General features: G+C 41.6%; 1 protein-coding gene and 1 long non-coding RNA gene across 5 annotated transcripts in view; one reads left to right on the top strand and one right to left on the bottom strand.

The window, feature by feature from the left end:
- Positions 1-21073, top strand: part of GCH1 (GTP cyclohydrolase 1) — an 83372-nt gene that overhangs the window by 36129 nt on the left and 26170 nt on the right. The window contains exons 3-6 of one of the 3 annotated variants that reach the window (XM_021102249.2): positions 2838-2893; positions 14759-14790; positions 15945-16029; positions 17029-19213. In XM_021102249.2, coding sequence (XP_020957908.1) covers positions 2838-2893; positions 14759-14790; positions 15945-16029; positions 17029-17155 — 300 coding nt within the window. In that variant the 3' untranslated portion in view covers positions 17156-19213. Of the gene's footprint in view, positions 1-2837; positions 2894-6232; positions 7497-14758; positions 14791-15944; positions 16030-17028; positions 19214-21073 lie in introns of those variants that run through there. The other 2 variants (XM_084981615.1, XM_021102253.2) reach the window with 2 other exon arrangements.
- The window catches only part of LOC106509117 (uncharacterized), a 66038-nt gene continuing 51173 nt past the window's right edge, over positions 6209-21073 (bottom strand). For both annotated transcript variants that reach the window (XR_002346956.2, XR_002346957.2), the window contains exon 3: positions 6209-6345. This is a non-coding gene — a long non-coding RNA (uncharacterized LOC106509117). The remainder of the gene's footprint in view (positions 6346-21073) is intronic.

The following is a 21073-nucleotide window of genomic DNA, read 5'->3' as shown; positions in this document are numbered from 1 at the left end:
GGTTGTTTCGATGTCCTGGCTATTGTGAATAGAGCTGCAGTGAACATGCAGGTGCATGTGTCTTTTTCAAGGAAAGTTTTGCCCAAATATATGCCCAAGAGTGGGATTGCTGGGTCATATGGTAGTTCAATGTATAGTTTTCTAAGGTACCTCCATACTATTCTCCATAGTGGTTGTACCAGCTTACATTCCCACCAACAGTGCAGGAGGGTTCCCTTTTCTCCACACCCCCTCCAGCATTTGTTATTTGTGGACTTATTAATGATGGCCATTCTGACTGGTGTGAGGTGGTATCTCATGATAGTTTTAATTTGCATTTCTCTAATAATCAGGGATGTTGAGCACTTTTTTCATGTGCTTGTTGGCTATCTGTATATCTTCTTTGGAGAAATGTCTATTCAGGTCTTTTTCCCATTTTTTTCACTGGGTTGTTGGCTTTTTTACTGTTGAATTGTATAAGTTTCTTGTGTGTTCTAGAGATTAAGCCCTTGTCAGTTGCATCATTCAAAACTGTTTTCTCCTATTCTGTAAATTGTCTTTTTGTTTTCTTTTTGGTTTCCTTTGCTGTGCTAAAGCTTGTCAGTTTGATTAGGTCCCATTGGTTTATTTTTGCTCTTATTTCTCCTGCCTTGGGAGACTGACCTGAGAAAATATTCGTAAGGTTATTGTCAGAGAGTGTTTTGCCTATGTTCTCTTCCAGGAGTTTGAAGGTGTCCTGTCTTGTATTTTAAGTCTTTAAAGCCATTTTGAGTTTATTTTTGTGCATGGTGTGAGGGTGTGTTCTAGTTTCATTGATTTATATGCAGCTGTCCAGGTTTCCCAGCAATCCTTGCCAAAAAGAGACTGTCTTTTTCCCGTTTTATGTTCTTGCCTCCTTTGTCAGAGATTGATACATGTAGATGGATTTTGATGTGTGTGGGGGTGGCGAGCCTCACGTCCTCCTACTCTGTCATCTTGATTCTCCTCTCACATGCTTTTCTATTAGGAGTATACCTAGGAGTGGAATTCAGAGACACAAGTGAATTTATTAAACACTGACTTAGGGTTTTGTTTTTTGTTTTTGCTTTTCTTGGACGATGCTTGCAGCTGCTTGATGTGGGACCTCCGTTCCCCGACCAGGGATTGAACCCGGGCTGCAATGGTCAAAGTGGCAGATCCTAACACTAACCCACCAAGGAACTCCCATAAATACTGATTTTGAGTTTTCCAAGTTGGTTGGACCAGTTTACATTTCGCATGCTCTCATGCATCCTAGTTACTTTACATCCTCACCAACGTTTGGCATGTTCTGGTATTTTTTAGTTTAGTGTTCTGATGTGTGTGTAGTGGTGTTGGGGACATGGCTTGGATCGTCGATGTCGGAAAATGAGACACATGAACACAGGGAGATCTTGACAAGCCTCTTTATTTCTGCAGAAGGGCGCGGGTACTCAAAAAGCACACACAAAAAGAAAAGACCCTCCCTATTTATCCCTAATGCAGGTGATGTACCTGTCCCCTTCCCATTGGTCAGGTCAAGGCACACGTTCTTCTCAGTTGGCTAATTTGAAACCAGTTGTTACTGGGAGAAGAGGGAAAAAGGAGAGGGGTTGCAGGAAGGCATTTCAGCCGAAACCGGAGCAAAATGGAGTAACCACGATTTCCTTTGATAGAAAAGATATTCTGTTACTTTCCATAGTGCTATCTCTGTTTAAAGCTTTTTTTTTTATAGAAAATTCTAAAATTTTTATTTTAGAAAATTTCAAACACATGTAAGAACAGGTAGATTAGGTTATAAAAGTTCCATGTTCCCATCAACCAGTTTCAACAGTTAACAGTAAAGGACCAATCTTGTTCTATGTACGTTCCTACTGCATTATTTTGAACTAAATCCTAGATAACATTTTTCTTTCAGCATATTTCTCTAAAAGAAGGTTTTTTTTTTTTTTTTTTTTTTTTTTTAAAGAGACTGATTTGGAGTTCCCATCATGGCTCAGCGGTTAACGAACCCGACTAGGAACCATGAGGTTGCGGGTTCAATCCCTGGCCTCCCTCAGTGGGTTCAGGATCCGGCATTACTGTGAGCTGTGGTGTAGGTTGCAGATGCGTCTGATCCTGCGTTGTTATAGCTGTGGCATAGGTTGGAGGCTACAGCTCCGATTCAACCCCTAACCTGGGAACCTCCATATGCCATGGGAGTGGCCCTAGAAAAGACAAAAAAAAAAAAAAAAGGCAATAAAAGAGACTGATTTGATTTTCAACCTAAAAAGTTAGAAGTCCTTCAATATATTATTATAATATTATAGACAACATGACTCTTCATTATTAATTATTAATACACATCTCTAAAATACTCTTACATGGAGTTCCCGTCAAGGTGCAGCAGTAACAAACCCGACTAGTATCCATGAGGATGCTGGTTCGATCCCTGGCCTCGCTCAGTGGGTATAAGGATTCGGTGTTGCTGCGACCTGTGGTCTAAGTCACAGACATGGCTCTGATTTGACCCGTAGCCTGCGAACTTCCATATGCTGTGGTGCAGCCCTGAGAAGACCAAAAAACAAACAAAAACAAAATTCTTACTTATCCAGAGTAGCACTATCATAGACAAAATTAACAGTAACTTCACCAGGAAATACCATGGGTATACTTCAAATTTGTCATTAATAGTCATTCTTAATATATTTTCCCTGTTAAGGCATTTATGTAACTGCTTCATTTTCTATGTCTTAAAGCTTCTAGATGTTTTAAAGTTGTGTTGAATGACATAGTAACTGTACTGTATGACATTTCCTTATTTTGTCCCAGTGAAGTTCCGTGTTTTCACTTAGCTCATGATCTCTGTCTCTTCTCTGAAGGTCCATATCGGTTATCTTCCTAACAAGCAAGTTCTTGGCCTCAGCAAACTTGCTAGGTAAGTATGACAGTGTGGTGAATAAGACAACAGTTTGTAGGACTTGCCTCCACATGGTGAGAATCTCCAGGCTTTATATCTTGACCGATATAGATCTAACTTGGAAGGTACAGTCCAAATTACAGTTGCAGCGACAGTATATATAGGCTTTAAGTCTTTGGTTGGTTTTTCTTACTGTTTTATAATACATGGTCTGAGTAAGATCAGCATGCTTGCTGTGCAAACATGGCTGCAGGCCCAGTCCCTGCCCAGTACCCTCTCTTCTAGCATGGATGCCAATCCTGCATCTTTCTTATATACAAATCCTGGCACTGACCCCTGGCTGGCTCAGATTGTCCATATGTGGAAAGTGTGGAGTGGTTAGTTTTCGTATTACAAAAAGCTTAGCAGACCACATTGGGCCATGGTTTATTGTGTTTTTTTTTTTTTTTTTTTTCCTTTGAGTATTTGCTATCTTTATCTTATTTAAATGATTTTTATTTTTTCCATTATAGTTGGTTTAGATTGAGGCCATGGTCTTAACATGAACAAAGCAGTCTTCTCTAGATAACCACATTGCCTAGACCATGGGTAACACTTTAATAGAAATAGATTTGAGAGTAATCTAGTGAGCTCTTGGAAAAAAATAGTGACTTGGGGGTAGAAGGAAATAGTCTCTGGTTATTTCCTTTTCAAGTGAAAGAAAGAGCTCCCAATAATTAAGCTTTTATGAAATAGTACAGAAGAGTTAATTATGAGCATGTGGATTTGTCCTTACACTAATAAGATTAAAACATAAGGAAAAAAAGTAGAACAGTAGGCCAAAGAACTAAGTGTCTGTTACTCAGATAATTTGTAGAAGAAATTTCGATGAAAGGTCTATTAAAAAAAGAAACAAAACAGAAAACTAAGATTTTATCCAGCTGCTTATTCCTTATAAGCAGTAGGAGTACTTAGGGAATGAAAAGTAATAAAGCTGAGTGTCTTAGCAAAACTTCACTGCTCATTTTAATCTCGTATGTGAAGTTTGTTATATGCTTGCCTTTAAATGAATGACCTTTCAGTGCCAGGGAAGTCAAATATCAAACAGTAAAACCTTAAGTAACAAGAAAATGCCAGAAGTGAGTTGGTCTGGTTTAACTCTAGTAGAATTCGAGAGTAAATTTAGTTTGAATAAAAATTCCTTTTGCTGCCGAAGGACAGTATTTGTTTCCTTGCCTTATAACAATTGTGTGAACACAGTTAAGTCTTGACTATAGCATTACAGTGCCTCAGGGAGCCATGGTTCATCTGTGGGGCACCTATTGTGAATGGACACAATGCTTGTTACCGTGGCCACTAGAGAGAAGGACACGGCCACTGCCCTCAAGGAGAGTGGGTTCAGAGGAGCCAGGACAGCTGTGGCCTGGCAGGGTCTCGACCCAGAGGTGGAGGGCTAAGCACAAGAGAAGTTCCTCTAGGTAGATAGTTCATGCATAAACAAAGGCAAATAAGAGGGTAGAAGCAGACGCATAGGGGGGCTGAATGATCCAAGAGGCTTAGGCAGAGGTGACTGGAAGATAGTTAACAAGGGTAGGTAGGCATTAGACTACAAAAAGAGCATTTCTTCCCAATTTCTCTCTGCTGTAAAAGTCACATGTTAGACTTAAATACAAGTGAGTAAAGGGCAAGCTTTTCTTTCCTATTTCCATTCCCCAGAGTTACAGCTAAAGATCTTTCACTATCCTTCTGGACAATTTCAATGCAAACACAAACATGTAGCCTTAAAATTAGCTAAACAAAGCCAAAAGAAGATCATATCCTACAGTCTACACTACCTTCTTTGCTTTTTGCTTTTTAGGGCCGTACCTATGGCATATAGAAGTTCCCAGGCTACGGGTCGAGTTGGAGCTGTAGATGCTGACCTGCGCTCCACCACAGCAAGGCCAGATCTGAGCCACATCTGTGACCTGCACTGGAGCTCGTGGCAACACCAAATCCTTAACCCACTGAGTGAGGCCAGGGATCAAACCCGCATCCTCATGGATACTAGTTGGGTTCATTATCCACCTAGCCACAACAGGAATACCACTTTTTTTTAATTCCTTGAACATCTTTTAGTCTAAAGACTCAAAGTTCCAGAGAGTTCCTGTTGTGGCTCAGCAGAAACGAATCTGACCAGCATACATGAGGACACAGGTTTGATCCCTGGAGTCACACGGTGGGTTAAGGGTCTGGCGTTGCCATGAGCTATGGTGTAGGTTGCAGACTCTCAGATCCAGGTTGCTGTGGCTATGGTATAGGCCATTGGCTACAGCTCTGATTGGACCCCTAGCCTGGGAACCCCCGTATGGTGTGGCCCTAAAAGAAAAAGAAAAAACCCCACAAAAAGTCCAAGTTCCTTTTAATGGCCACATAGTATTTCTTTGTAATTTATTTAACCAGTCTTTGATACAGATAAGTATAGCCAGCAGTTTGAGACTATGGTCAAAAATGGGGGGAAAGCTTTGATGAACACATTTTTAGACATTTTCATACTTTGAGTCTAGAGTAAGCTTTGCTGGGTTAAAGGTAGCTGAATTTTTGATATTATCAAATTGCCCCTCTTTTTTGGAATATACCAATCCATATTCTAATACTAGATAAAAGACCTAGGTTTCTCTAATGATAGATAAAAGGCCTGGGTTTCTCTACCTTTTGCTAACACTGGCAAACACTGAAGACAGTAAAACCCAAACAGGCAAAAAGAGGTACCTAATTGTTTTAATTTGCACTTATTTAATCAAGTGAGGTTGAATTTTTTTCAGCAACCTCCTGCACTTAGTCTTTGCTAGTTTTTCTATTGGGTTGCTAGTTTTTTTGTTAGTGATTTGCATGTGCTCTCTGAATGTTAAAGCAACTAGGTCATGCGCTGCAAATAATTTTTCCAGGCTTGTCATTTGTTTCTTGTTTTTCTATATTAATTTTTCCTGAAGTTTGACACTTATGCAGTCAAACTCATGTTTTGGGGGGTTATTTTTGTGTTAGATCTTTATTTCCTCTGGAATGGCAAGGAGTGAGGAGTCCCTCCACAGCTGCTGTGGGCTCCCTGCCCACTTCCTTCCCAGTATCATGCCACCTTGCTCTCCTTGCCGCCCCTCTCTTTCCGCCTTCATGTTCCTCTTGGATGTGTGAAATTGCTAATTCCTGTCTTCTTATATCTTGGGGTCCCTAAATCTGCTCTCATATCCTGTTATCATGTTCTCTCTCAAGGGTGGATTTGACAACGCTGTCCCTTGCTAGCTCCATAGCTTTGAATAAAGTTTAAGCTTCTTACCTTAGCTGACAAGTCCCACTCGGATCTGGCTCCATTTCTTGCTGTCCTTTTGCTTTTTGCTGTAGCACACTTGAGAATTTGCATCCTGTGTCCACTCTGGCTTGTGAAGTCAAGTTATATGAAGGCACCAAAAATTCAAGATTTGCAAGGGTTAAACTACACCATCCATGGGTTCTTCCTGAAAAGGTACCACCAGATTACTCTCCCAATTGCCGGAGGAGGAAGATGAGACAAAGCATAATGCAAAAGAGACAGACAACCTAGCACAGATGTTTTCGGACTGGCAAGCACGCTATTTAAATAAGATGTCCATTGGGATAAAGCCAGCATCCAACCATGTTCCCCCCTGCCCCTTTTTAAAAAAATAAAAAAGTAAAAATCAAGGCAAAATTTGTCAAAGGGGATAAAATGGGTTTGAGAATGTCTGTATAAGAAAAGTAGTCATGAATCTTTGTCATATGGGTTCAAAATAGAACAGGAACTGCCTAGAGAAACTGACAAACCTGAAAGAAGTAGGAACACTAATTACTTCTGAATTTTTGAGATGGACAAAAAGGATATAGGATATATATAAATCAGAGTAATACAGTTTTGGACAAAGGCAAGCTTAAACTTAAAACTGAACAGGCTGTTTAACAAGAAAACTAGAAATATAAAAATTTTAAAAACCTAGCAGTTTAATGTCATTTTTTTTTTGGACATTCCTTAGAGATGATAGAAAATCATGATGCTAACACTATATGTAAGTTGTGTACAGTCTTTAGTACAGAGTCATACTTTGGAACTAATACCAGCCCTCCCAAACTCTTCCAAAAGATTTAAGAGGGAATGCTTCCAAACTAATTTTTCCAGACATTTCCCTGCTAGCAAACCAGACAAGGCCACTACAAGATGAAAATCCACAAAAATATTAGCAAACTCAATTCAGTAATACATTAAGATAATCATACACTATGCTCAAGTGGGATTTATTCCAAGGATACAAAAATGTTTCAACATCAGCAAACCAATCATTGTGACACACCGCACAAAATGAAGGATAAAAAAAATCACGCGATCTAAATAGATTGTAGAATATCATTTGACAAAACCTGCTATCTATTCATGATAAAAAAAAGTTGAGTATAAAGGCAACATATTTCATTGCTTTGTATAAAGGCTATATGGCAAGCCCACGGCTAACATCTTACCTAACTGTGACAAGCTGAAAGCCTGAAGATCATAAGTTGCCTCTGAGAGAATAAATACTTTTATCTAGGAATGAGAGATTATATAACTAAGAGGATGATTTTAAAACTTTAAATCTTTATGAATATTTAAAAAAAGAAACAGAGATGGAAGGAAATGAATGAAGAATTGGAAAACCTGGATCAAGAGTTCTCTTGTGTGGAGTTCCCGTCGTGGCACAGCAGAAATGAATCCGACTAGGAACCATGAGGTTGCGGGTTGGATCCCTGGCCTTGATCAGTGGGGTTAAGGTTCCGGCATTACCATGAGCTGTGGTGTAGGTTGCAGACATAGCTCGACTCCCAAATTGCTGTGGCTGTGGTGTAGGCCAGCAGCTGTAGCTCCGATGAGACCCCTAGTCTGATAACTTCCATATGCCACAGAGGCAGCCCTAAAAAGCAAAAAAAAAAAAAAAAAAAAAAAAAAAAAGTTCTCTTGAGGTGCAGTAGGTTAAGGATCTCACATTGTCACTGTAGTAGCTTGGGTTGCTGCTGTAGTGCAGGTTTGATCCTTGGCCCAAGAACTTCCATATGCTATGGGCATAACCCCCCGATCTCAAAAAAAAAAAAAAGAAAAAAGAAGAAAGAAAACCTCAATTCGCTAGTAACCAATAGAAAAAGTGAAGTTAATACTGGGTGTGGGGGAAAGAGGCTGGATTCAATCCAAGCCAGAGTTGCAACAACTCCAGGTCGTTTAACCTATTGCACCAGGCCAGTGATCCAACCTGCACGGTGACCTGAGCTGCTGCAGTTGGATTCTTTTTTTTTTTTTTTTTTTTTTGCCTTTTCTAGGGCCGCTCCCGCGCCATATGGAGGTTCCCAGGCTAGAGGTCGAATTTGAGCTGTAGCCAGCCTACACCAGAGCCACAGCAACATGGGATCCGAGTCGCATCTGCGACCTACACCACAGCTCACGGCAACACCAGATCCTTAACCTACTGAGCAAGGCCAGGGAACGAACCTTGCAACCTCCTGGTTCTTAGTCGGATTTGTTAATCACAGCCACGACAGGAAATCCTTTTTTTTTTTTTTTTTTTTAGGGCTGCACCTGCGGCATATGCAAGTTCTAAGGCTAGGGGTCAAACTGGAGCTACAGCTGCCAGCCTACATCACAGCCACAGCAGTGTGGGCTTAGAGCCTCATCTGCAATCTACACTACAGCTCATAGCAACACTGGATCTTAACCCACTGAATGAGGCCAGGGATCACACCCCCATCCTCATGGATACCAGTCAGGTTCTTTTTTTTTTTTTTTTTTTTTTTTGTCTTTTGTCTTTTTTGTTGTTGTTGCTATTTCTTGGGCCGCTCCCGCGGCATATGGAGATTCCCAGGCTAGGGGTTGAATCGGAGCTGTAGCCACCGGCCTACGCCAGAGCCACAGCAACGCGGGATCCGAGCCGCATCTGCGACCTACACCACAGCTCACGGCAACGCCGGATCGTTAACCCACTGAGCAAGGGCAGGGACCGAACCCGCGACCTCATGGTTCCTAGTCGGAGTTGTTAACCACTGCGCCACGACGGGAACTCCTCCTTTTTTTTTTTTTTTTTCCAGTCAGGTTCTTAACCCACTGAGCCACAATGAGAACTCCTGCAGTCAGATTCTTAACTCACTGCACCACAGTAGAACTCCTCTAGGCATTCTTTTAAACTTCCAAGTAATTCCTAACTTATGTTGTATCAAGAAATTAAGAGCATGGGGAGTTCCCGTCGTGGCGCAGTGGTTAACGAATCTGACTAGGAACCATGAGGTTGCGGGTTCAGTCCTTGCGCTTGCTCAGTGGGTTAAACGATCCGGCGTTGCCGTGAGCTGTGGTGTAGGTTGCAGACGCGGCTCGGATCCAGCGTTGCTGTGGCTCTGGCGTAGGCCAGTGGCTACAGCTCCGATTCAACCCCTAGCCTGGGAACCTCCATATGCCGCGGGAGCGGCCCAAAGAAATAGCAAAAAGACAAAAAAAAAAAAAAAAAAAAAAAAAAAAAAAAAAAAAAGAGCATGGAAAAACCTGAAAAGCTATACAATTAATTTAGTGATGCAGCTTGTCCCTGATAACAAAGCCTGTAAAACTAATAACTATAGAGTAATCTTAATTTTGAGCATAGTTGTAAAAATCCTACTTATCAAAAAAACCTACCATAGGAGGTTACAGTTTCATCTTCAAGGGAGCTTTACTTCAAGAATACAATAGTTCAGATTAAAATTGGGAACTACCAGTTCCAGGAATATGGTAAACTAGATTGTAATGATTCCTCATGGAATAGCATGCTAAGATACAATGTGTGAATGTTTCACACACTGGGGGACATGTAAGGCAATTACCCTAAGAATCCACAGGAATTAGCCAACATTGGAGCCAAAGTTCTGTTTTCTCTGTTCTACCCTAAATGTTCTGGGGAGAGCAGGAAGAAGAACCTCTAGGTACCTATTCACTTAGGTTTTGGGTCAGAATTCACATTATCTATGTGGTCCTCAAAAACCCCAAGGCAGTGGGAGTTCCCATTGTGGCATAGCAATAACAAACCCAGCTAGTATCCATGAGGATGCAGGTGTGATGCCTGGCCTTGCTCAGTGGGTTAAGGATCTGGCATTGCCACAAACTGCAGTGTAGGTCAGAGATGTGGCTCGGAGCTGGTGTTGCTGTGGCTGTGGTGTAGGCCAGTAGTTGCAGCTTTGATTGGGCCCCTAGCCCAGGAACTCTATTTGCTGTGGGTACAGCCCTAAAAAGGGAAATACAACAAAACAAAAATATCCAAGGCAGTGATTTAAGATGTCACTAAGAAGGTAGGCTTCTAGCACCTAGCAGAAACAAGTGCTTGTTGGGATACTTTTATCCAGGCTTCAAAGAATTTCCACAAGTGTTAAGATCACGTGTTTACCCAAAGTAAAAGAAATCCACCATGAGCCAGTCAGCTCAAACAAATGGTCAAGGAGGGCAGATACCAGAGTTATCAGATACATACTATACAACAAGTGTGTTAGAAAATAAGAGTACCGAAAAGTTAAGAAATGCTCCAAAATAGCTCGACAGTTTGGAAGATGACCAAATACAACTTCTAGGGGAAAAAACATGTGGTATTAGAATCTGAAACCTGAAACACATTAAACAGCAGATTTGGCATAGCTGAAAATTAGTGTACTCGAAGAAAGGTCTGAAGAAGTTGCACAGAATGCAACAGACAAGTGGAAAATATGAAATGAGCATGGAAGACTGAGAAGTCTAATATGCTGTTAACTCAAATTCCTGGATGCGAGAGGTAATAGGTAGGTGCAGTATTAAAGAAGTTTATACCTAAAGACATTTCCACAGCACATACAGTATGTCAGTCTTCAGATCCAGGAAGCCTGATAAATCCCAAATAGGACAAATAAAATTAAATCTCCACCTAGACACAATATAGAAGATGGCAGAGTACACAAATCCAAAACCATAAAAGCAGCCACACAGAAAGTGTTACCTACAGGTTAACAGCGATTAGACTGACCATGGGTTTGCCAATGGCAGTACTGAGAAGGAGAGAAATGTCAGTGTCAAACTAAAATTTTCTTCCCAACAAATTCCTCTCAGCAGGTTATCTTGAAGAATGAAGGCAAAATAAAGATTTTTTAATTCAGGGAAGCTGTATGTTGCTTGCACTCTGCAGGCCTGCAGGCCTTGTAGTTGCCCACCCTCAAGACTAAAGAAAGAGTCCAGAGACAGCAGAGATATTAACAGTTTAGGAGCTCCCGTTGTAGCTCAATGGGTTAAGAACCTGACATATTCTCTGTGAGGATGTGGCCTCACTTAGTGGGTTAAGGATCTGGTGTTGCATGGCGTGGGCTGGTATCTCCGATTCAACCCCTAGCCCAGGAACTTCCATGTGCCACAGGTGCAGCCTTAGAAAACCAAGGAACAGTTCAGTGCATAGAGGAATCTTACAAGTCCGAAGCAAGGTCCTGAAGGGACACTCCACGGTGTATAGCAGCAACCTTCACTACTGGGTTAGATGGAGGCTATCATCTATAAGGGAGAATTGACATCAAGTTGACTCATCACATTACCAGGGAAATGAGCAGCTGGGGCAGGGGGCCAGCACCTAGGCAGTTACTGATTTAGTGCTATAATTAGAAGGATTGGATAGTCATGTGCGTGAAGTGCATGAAGCGGGGTCTGGTCAAGGCAGGAATGAATGTAGAGCAAGAGAACAGCCATCTTACTTGGCCTGACCACACACTCCGCTCCTACACACCCTGCATGACCTTTACAATCTTGGTACCCCGCCTCTTCCATGATAGCCCTGGGGTCAGGTATGTAGGGGGCATTGCAACCAGATACCACAAATATGATGCAGAGTGCAGCAGCTAAAGTGTAGCAAGAATAAGCCAGGCACTTACTGGGTCAGGTTTTCATGGAGTCAAGAGGAGGATGGCACTGGCATCTCCCCATAGACCCAGCACTAAGACTCAAGTGCAGTGAGGCCACTCTTGTCCCCCAGTCTGTGAACAGATTCCTTCTATTCAGACTAGGGATGAAATGCTAAGATATTTAAGAGGCACAATACAGGGATGACCCTTAAGCAAAACATTATTGGTATCAGCATTCTGAGATATTAACACCTCTGCCTGTGGTTTTTGTCCTGACCTGCAACTCCCTACCACCTGTCCACCCTCAGTCCCCACAGCCAATGCTAAATACTGGAGAGGCGGTCTGACAGGCCAGAGGGTTAATATAAATTAGGGGCCTTTTCCTGGAGAGGTCCAGAGTAATTACTTCATTAGTCTTAGGTGGGGCAGGTAGGAGAGGTGAAATCTCTAAGACTCTTCCTAATCTTATTTCCTATAGGGTGGTAAACCCAAATCACCTGAGACTTACCTCCCAGTCCCAGGGCCATTTTCTAATGTACTCCCCTGGGGGTAGATACTGTGGCAATGGGCAAAAGTGAGTTATTGTCCTGACCGACAGTTGGCAAGGGTCCTTCTGTGGTCAACAGCTGAACTGGGGTGGCGCTAATTGCTTCTTGGTTAATGTGACGTAGGCACTGGGACAGTTGCTCCTGGGATGTTTGATGCATAGGGCTCCAGTTAGCCTCCTGCTCCACCTGAGAGCAGGATTCCCATCATAATTGTTAAGTAGTCCTTAACATCCTTTCAATGGCCCTGGCAGCAGTGGGGTTGTAAGGCAGGTGAAAATGCTAGTGTCATTTCTATCAGCCCATTTTTGAACTTCATGGCTGGTAACGTGAATTTCTTGGTCACCGTCGATGTCCATGGGGGTCCTGTTTGTCATGCATGGCTGTTCTAGACCCCAGGTAGTATTTTTGTGCATTGCTCCATGACTCAGGCCTTTTTTAATGTCTTTTACCTGCTGTAACACATTGCTGACTGCATGTAGCTGCTGCTTCATCAGACTGTATTGTTGCTCTGCCCCCCTCCATTGCTGGGGGACTAGAAGCCCAAGGGTACTCTTGTAATTTTGCCATTGCCACAGGTCCCAAACCCTTCTAGGTAACTGGCCATGTCCAAGTCCCAGGCCTGTCCTGGAGCTAGTACCTCTAAAGCCTGTGTCTGTAACTGTTTAGGGTGGAGTGTTGGGGTATGCCTAATTTTGTAGATATTTTAAGTCTGGGGGATTTTGTCTGTATTCACCAGCTATCCCCAGGCAGTCAAATGAGCTAGGAGCTTGGGGCTATTTTTAAACTGGACAAAAACTCTGAGGTTAGCAGGCTCCTGTTGATATAATGGGGAGGGGGGATACCTCTTAGGGTAGCCAGCTGCACAGGGCCCCACATTGCCAGTGGATGGCCACTTTGGGATCCCCCCATGACTTTCTGTTCCCCATCCTCAGTTCCTGACCTCTCTGCATTCATGGGCGTTTCCTCAGCCTCTTGGCTGGCCTGGTAGTTGTGCCCTGCACCTCTTAGGCCTCCAAGCCTTGTAATTGCCCAGCCTCAAGACAAAAGAAAGCGCCTAGAGACAGCAACAGAGACATCAACAGTTTATAGAGGATGGGGGGAATCTTACAAGTCCAAAGCCAGGTCCTGGAGTGACATCCCAGCGTGCAGGCAACAATCTCTGCTTTGCGGGGTAGAGGGAAGCTTCCATTTATAGGGAAACTGACCTCCAGTTGGCTCATCAGTTACCAGGGAAACGAGCCCCTGGGGCAGGAGGCAAGCACATAGGTGGTTACTGATTTAGCCCTGTAATTAGAAGGATTGGATAGTCGTGTGCCTGAAGCAGGGTCTGGTTGAGCCAGGGACCTACAGAGAGCAAGAGAATGGCCATCTTGTGTGGCCCCACCATAGGCTACATGATTGTCTTTAATGTTGAGAAGACGGAAATTCAACATCTTTTCCTTACTTGAAAGAGAAAAACGAATAAACTAGGAATAAGAAGTACAAACTCTCTGAGCCAAGGGGCCCTGTTCGCCACACAATCGTATACACAGAAGGCCCTCAATAACAAATGACCCTCTTTTGGCACGACAGGCGCTCTACCTACTAGAAACATGCAGGCGCCTGGAGGGAGTAAAACGCTAGAGGCTTTCCTATTGGAGGAGGGCGGCCCGCCTGCAACTGACTTCACTGGCTGTCAAGTCCGCAGGTCTGAGTGGTGCATTGGGGGAAAAGGGCCTTAATACATCTCATAGGCCAGCTGATGCTTAAATTGAGTCCAAATTCATGTCTAAACGGCCAAATGTTAAAAGAAAGATCCTTCACGTGGAGGTGATCCTCAAATGTGTACTTCTGAGGCCATCCTTACATTTTATAGCCAGAGTATATTATAAAATGTCGAACGGGGACATTCATCACCTGACAGACTGTGTCATGAGCTAAGATCAGGGGCTTTTATTCGGGGGGATTAATCCTGAGTGCTGCTGTAACCCTCTATTACAAAGAGGTATCTGAAGGAGTCTGCTTAGCTCTAATCTGATTATCCTAATAGGTTTAGTTGGTACATAGCTGACGTGGGTCTGCTATTAATTAACAAATAGTCTTTATTTTTAATTTGAACTTTAAGCACTGATTAAACAATATGATTAATTAGAACATATGAGACTTGGCCTAAACTTGATGACTTGGGAGCTTAAAAATTACTCATCTCTAATCGTTGTTTTTCCTAAGTGAACGTTACACTTAATTCTCTCTCTCTGGGGACTTAGGGAAGCCCAACTCTGTGTCATGGTTGGTGGTCTCCTTTAGACTCTCCCTCTTGTCGTTTTTTTTTTTTTTTTTTTTTTGATCGTTTTGCATCTTTCTATTCTCTTCCTATAAGCATTTATCCCCTGCCCACACCCTACAATTGCTTCAGTAAAGCAACTATTCTTTAGTCTTATGAGGAAGCCTTTACCAATTTCACTTCAATTTATAATTAAAACAATTCTTTCTCTTCTAGGATTGTAGAAATCTATAGTAGAAGATTACAAGGTAAGCTTTTAAACTATTTTATTTATAAAAAAACATTTTTTCTTAAGGAAAAAGTATTTTTTGTTCTTACTATGATACATATATCTTATAAAAATTAAAGCTGCATAGGAATATAAAACAGAAAGTCTGCTGTGTTTCAAGCCTCCAGAACAAATCATTGTATTGGCACATTCCTTCACATTTTATTGCATATACCAAAATTTTAGAATCAATTTATTTTTATTGTCATATTTGAAAATTGGCTTTGCCTTTTTTCCATCCTTTGTCTTCACTTAAATCTTGAACATTTTTTTTCCACATACATGTAACCATCTCATTTTGCTGGCTGTGCTCTGGCTTGATTTAACCAATTCCTGCTCTGGTATTTGGAGATTTTTTTTCACTTTTCAAATAGCTGCAGTGAACACTTTTGTGTTTTCAAAGATGTTGTTATTCAGCACAGAAACTGCATTATTTAGGTTAAATCATTGGTTTTCAACATTGCTCTAAGTACAATTCGGTAATTGGACTATAGCCCTTTTGCAAGCTATTTATTCATTTGTCCTACTCTGCCCCCCGAAGGTTGCAGGGGGAGGCTTGTCAATTTTCTCTTGGTCTTTCTGCACACCTAAGAGAGAGTCTTCATTCTAATCCGTTCCCTCCAGTAGTGCTGGAGGGCACCTGGGGTTCCCGGGTTCCTTTTGGCACCTGTACTACAGGGGAGGGAATTGAAGAGGGGGCCTCCTGTGGCCCAGGAGGTATGGTATGTCTTGGCTCTTAAGCCTCACTGATGCCTTGCTTTTTCTCTTTTCTTTTTATTTCTTTTCTTTTTTGGGGGGGAGCTTCCACCTGCGGTGTATGGAGGTTCCCAGGCTAGGAGTCGAATTGGAGCTGTAGCTGCCGGCCTACACCACAGCCACAGCAACGCAGGATTGGAGCCACGTCTGTAACCTACACCACAGCTCATGGCAACGCCGGATCCTTAACCCGCTGATGGAGGCCAGGGATCGAACCCAAGTCCTCATGGGTGCTAGTTGGGTTCGTTAGCCACTGAGCCATGACAGGAACTCCTGAGGTCTTGCTTTTTAAGATTTCAAATATTCTAGCGACAACAAAAGCTCCCAGCTATCTGTTGATGTCAGACTTCTAAACTGAGCTCCCCATTACACCCACAGTTCAAGAGCGTCTTACAAAACAAATTGCTGTAGCAATCACAGAGGCCTTGCGACCTGCTGGAGTCGGAGTAGTGGTTGAAGCAACGTAAGTCCGTACCTGCCTTTAATAATGTCACAGTGGTTTTTTGGGGGGTGGGGGGTGTACAGAGTCAGAGATTTATTTAGGTATAGTGAAACTGCGCAACACTAAGGTTTTATGTCTTCTTTGAATTTCTTCTTTAACTCTTTGTTGCTCTAAGCAGAGTTTTCCTAATATTTTGTCACACATTTAAAAAATAAAGTGAGCTGAGAATAGGTACAAAGGGCAGCTGACGACACTAAGAATAAGTTATGAGAATGGCGCATGTGCTGTGGGCCGTTTTCATCTGTTCTTTGGCCTGGCCTGAAGTGTGTACTGTGGATGCTGACCGGCTTCACCTACTGTGGTCACCATTCTCTGGATTCTGCCTGGTCAGACCAGCAGGCTTCAGTGTTTCTCTGAAGACCTGAGCTAGCTTAGTACTGTCTTGGTCCTGAAGATGGATCGAGTGAGAATTCTAAATTTCTTTTCATCTAGAAGTTGTTTATTTCTGGAGACCTTTTCCATTAGTATCAATGAGGAAGAAAATTCTATTTTTCCCTCCTCCTGCTAGATGCCTTAGGGCTTGACCTCTGATAAGGTAAAAGCTATAAGACTTAGAAACTTAAAAATAGAAAAGTTTAGGCCAAATTTGTCTACAAAGTGACATTTTGACATACGCAGTAAACTCAGCTGAATCAGATTTAATCACTTGGGCTGCTTTTAAAAAAAAACACATCTGGAGTTCCCGTCATGGCTCAGAGGAAACGAATCTGACTGTGTATCCATCAGGCTGTAGCTTGGATCCCTGGCCTTGCTCAGTGAGTTAAGGATCCAGCGTTGCTGTGGCTGTGGTGTAGGCCAGTGGCTACAGTTCCAGTTTGACCCCTAGTCTGGGAACCTCCATATGCCGTGGGTGCGGCCCTAAAAGACAAATAATGAAATTAAATGAAATAAAATAAAAATAAAAAAACAAATCTGCAGTTGTCTACTCCTTGAAACCATCTTTGTTGCCTTGTTTTGTAGACACATGTGTATGGTAATGCGAGGGGTGCAGAAAATGAACAGTAGAACCGTGACCAGCACAATGTTGGGGGTGTTCCGGGAGGACCCCAAGACCCGGGAAGAGTTTCTGACTCTCATTAAGAGCTGAACCTCAGCGTGTGCCACGTGGTTTACAGATTGTGCCACTAGTAGTGTCGTTTAGTCTTAATTGTTTGTATATTCCATTTCCAGTTGTTACAGACGTGAACTGTATTCCTTGTCACTAATCGTATTTAATAATTATTTATAGCAAATCAAATAAAGATAATTAATGAAGGGGTGAGCCCTCTACTTTCTTCTTGCCACCTTTTAGTGGCAACATGCAAGCAAACTGCCAGTAGTGTAGGTTATTTGCATAAAACCACTGCCTTTCAAGTAACCTGAGGGTGCTGGGAAGAGAGAAGAATGTGTGTATTTTGCTCAGAGTATGGTGATTTGATTGAGAAGTATAGAAGTGTTGGGAATGGAAGAAAACTATGGCCGATATATTTATTTTATCTTCCCCAAACAAAAATGCTGTAGTGCTTAAAATAATTTATGTACAGTGTGCAGCATTGTTCTGCAAATTCAAAGTCCAGCAGGCCCCACTTTAATCATGTTTATTTAACTGCCAGTGACAATTTATTTTTTACGTATTTATTTTTTAACTATCCAGTTGTAACATATGTCACCAAAGGAAAGTACTGGAATATCTATGTTTTTTATTTTACTATGAGTTAAAAAAGCAATTTCTACCTTGTATTCTTTTTAAAATTCAAGTACAAGGAATTCGTTCCTGGCGTTGTTTACGAGTGTATTCTCATGTCAACATACAGGGATTTAGACATTTAACTCTCTGTGCCTTGATGAGAATATCATACCATTTAGAGAGTAGATACCTTTGCCTTTTTTAAAAAAGCCATTATTTTATAAGACTTAGTACTGACACTGCAAATAATTACTTCTCACAGTTCTGCCTTTACACGTTTCTTGGGAGCTTACTTTGTATGTTCCCTGTAGATGCCTCAAAACTTTTTTTTTTTTAACTTATCAAATATTTTTCTAAGTTTTTCCAGAAACTTTTGAAAGTGTCCATCCTTTCAGGTCTGCAGAACCATAGCTTCCATGAACATGAGAGAATGCAGACTCTCACTGTTGACTGTGTTGAGCTATGTCCCCTGTCTAATGAAAGCTGTACTGTTGATATCTGTGAAAATGCACTGTAATTTTCTGGAATGATTGGAGAATACTGGAAGCCCCTGTACTGATTTTCCTTGTGGTCCATGTGGATCTTGTCTTCTGTGTAACTCCTCAAGTGGGATAGATCTTTTAGTCTAGGATGCTGCTGCCTTATTACTGATTATCTTAAAATGTCCTCTGCTGGGGCAGTGTGGGCCAAATTAAAACAAGCAAACAACACCCCCCCCACCCCCACCCCCACCGCCGCCACAATCCTCTGCAAAAACAAACACAATTATTCCATGAGGTCTCTTACTTGGTTGACACTGTGCTCTTCAAATTTATCCCATTACCTTAAGAAGGGTTGGCTACAGTGCTTGCTGGAACGCTACCACTCGGATGCCATTTGGCTTCTGCTAGGGCAAGATGGCAGAGGTATTTTTGTTTGTTTGTTTTTTAATTCTTTCCTACTTCTAGTTCCTTTTGTTTTTCTGTATTTGGGGTTTCTAAAGTAGAGTGGTGGTTGATTTTTAGTTCCTCTTAAAATCTAACCTGATCAGACATTATCCCACTTAACATTTAGACATTTAGAGATAAACACTCAGCTCATGTTAATACTTTAAAGTTTTTGCAGGTGTGATTTGGAGGACCAAAGAAATTGCTAGCTATTAATTCATCTTTCTGAGATCAATTGTATTCCTTTTTAATGACTCTTTATTCTAACATTCCCTAGAAGTGTCCTCATAAAAGTCTAAAGTATCCACAGTATTGGTCTGGAGTATTGGTAAATGCAAAGTAATAACCTTGTCTATTTTACTCTGGTCTGTAGTACTCCAAAATTACCTTTTCACATCCATGGCCTTGAGTCCATTTTGGGGGTTTTTTAAGAATTTGATGCATTTAAATACACTGTTCGATTTAATTGTTTGAATTTTATGTATGGTGTATATTGTTCCTGAAGTTGGTTTTATTTAAATTATTAAAGTGTTACGACTTTGTTCTTGTGAAAGTAGTTTCTTTTTGAACCACTGGTATAGATACATCAATAAATTCAGTTATTTTAATTGCATTCTGTTTTAGCAACGATACCCTTCATAAGGGCTTCTTCCAACCATCGAACTATTAGAATATGAATTCTAGAACATAAGTTTACTCCAGGCTCTCCGTTTCCCTTTGGTATTTAGTTTAAGTATTACTGTCCTCACCCTCCTGCAGTAAGGGGAAGAGGAGATCTGGGGTAAGAACAGAGAATCTGAGTGACCCTCATGTCCCTGTTCTAAGCCTAAGTTTGGGTAACCACAGCTCCTGAGAACTGGCCTTGCTTTCTATGTGGGAGCAGCTAGGGAAGGAAGAGATGGCTGGGGCAGGAGCTGGGCAATGCAGGGAGTGGAAGAGTTCCCCTCCCTTTTCTAGGGAACAGCCTGCCTGGCAAAACTTTTGAGTAGGAGCAAAGGTTTTGCTGCTTCTTTTGTGTCTGTGTCTGGTGACCTCATCATTCCCTCTCTCAGGTAGTCTTCTCCCCGTTTTCATTTCCACCTAGGCAGGGGCCTAGCCCTCAGTGGTTGTCAGCCTGTCCAGGTGCTGGAGCACTGAGGTGGCCTGCCTCTCCTCCAAGCCTGTGGCCTGTGGCCTGTGGGTAGTAAACCTAATCACCTAAACAGGAGTGCATGAGATATTCCTAAAACCACAGCTCACAGGCATCAGTAAAACAATGAACTGCTCAGTAAGCCCAGGATGCTGCTCCTGAGTTTTTTTTGCCAAAGATTGAATTTGTCAAAAGAAGAACACAGATGGAAGAATTACACTCTCAGATTTCAGACTATACTACAAAGCTACTGTTATCAAAACACCATGGTACTGGCACAAAAGCAGATGCTCCTGAGAGCATCGATGAAACAGAATAGAGACCCCAAAAATAAACTCATGCACTTATGGTCAGTTAATCTGTGACAGAGGAGGCAAGAATATACAGCGGAGAAAAGATAGTCTGTTCAATAAGTGACTGGGAAAACTAGATGGCTACATGTAAAAGAATGAAATTAAAACATTCTCTAATACCATGTGCAAACATAAAATAAAAGCTAAATGTAAGATTGGATTCCATAAAGCTAGAGGAAAACATGGACACTCCTTGGCATAAATCACAGCAATATTTTTGGAATCCGTCTTCTAAAGTAATGGAAATAAAGGCAAAAAACCCCCACAAAAACCAAAAAAACCCAATGGGACCTAATTAAACTTAAAAGCTTTTTTTGCACAGCAAAGGAAACCATAAGCAAAATGAAAAGATGACCCATGGAATGGGAGAAAATGTTTGCAAACCAACAGGTATTAATTTTCAAAATATATAAGCAGCTCATACAAGTTAACATCAAAAAATAAACAATGCAATCAAAAAATAGGCCAAAGTCCTGAATAGATATTTTTCCAAAGAAGACAAACAGATGACCCATAAGCACTTGAGAAGATTTTCAATATCTCTAATAGAGAAGAGCAAATCAAAACCACAGTGAGGTATTACACTACCACCTCACACCTGTTAGAATGGCCATTATCAGAAAGTTTACAAACAATAAATGCTGGATTGGGAACCCTCCTACGCTGTTGGTGAGAATGTAAATTGGTGCAGCCACTAGGGAGAACAGTATGAAGTTTCCTTTAACAGCTAAAAATAGAGTTACCATATGATCTAGCAGTCCCATTTCTGAACAAATTTATCTGGAAAAGATGAAAACTCTAACTCCAAAAGAAACCTGCACCTTAACATTCATTGCAGCACTATTCACAATAGCCAAGACATGGAAACAACCTAAATGTCCACCAGCAGATGAATAGATAAAGATGTGGTATATATATATACAATGCAAGA

The sequence above is a fragment of the Sus scrofa genome, chromosome 1, assembly GCF_054392235.1.
Source record: "Sus scrofa isolate SSC_HxYL_T2T_F1_AM1 chromosome 1, Sscrofa_HxYL_maternal_Yorkshire_Landrace_v2.0, whole genome shotgun sequence".
NCBI classification, from domain to species: domain Eukaryota; kingdom Metazoa; phylum Chordata; class Mammalia; order Artiodactyla; family Suidae; genus Sus; species Sus scrofa.
This window is presented reverse-complemented; position numbering and strand designations above follow the sequence as displayed.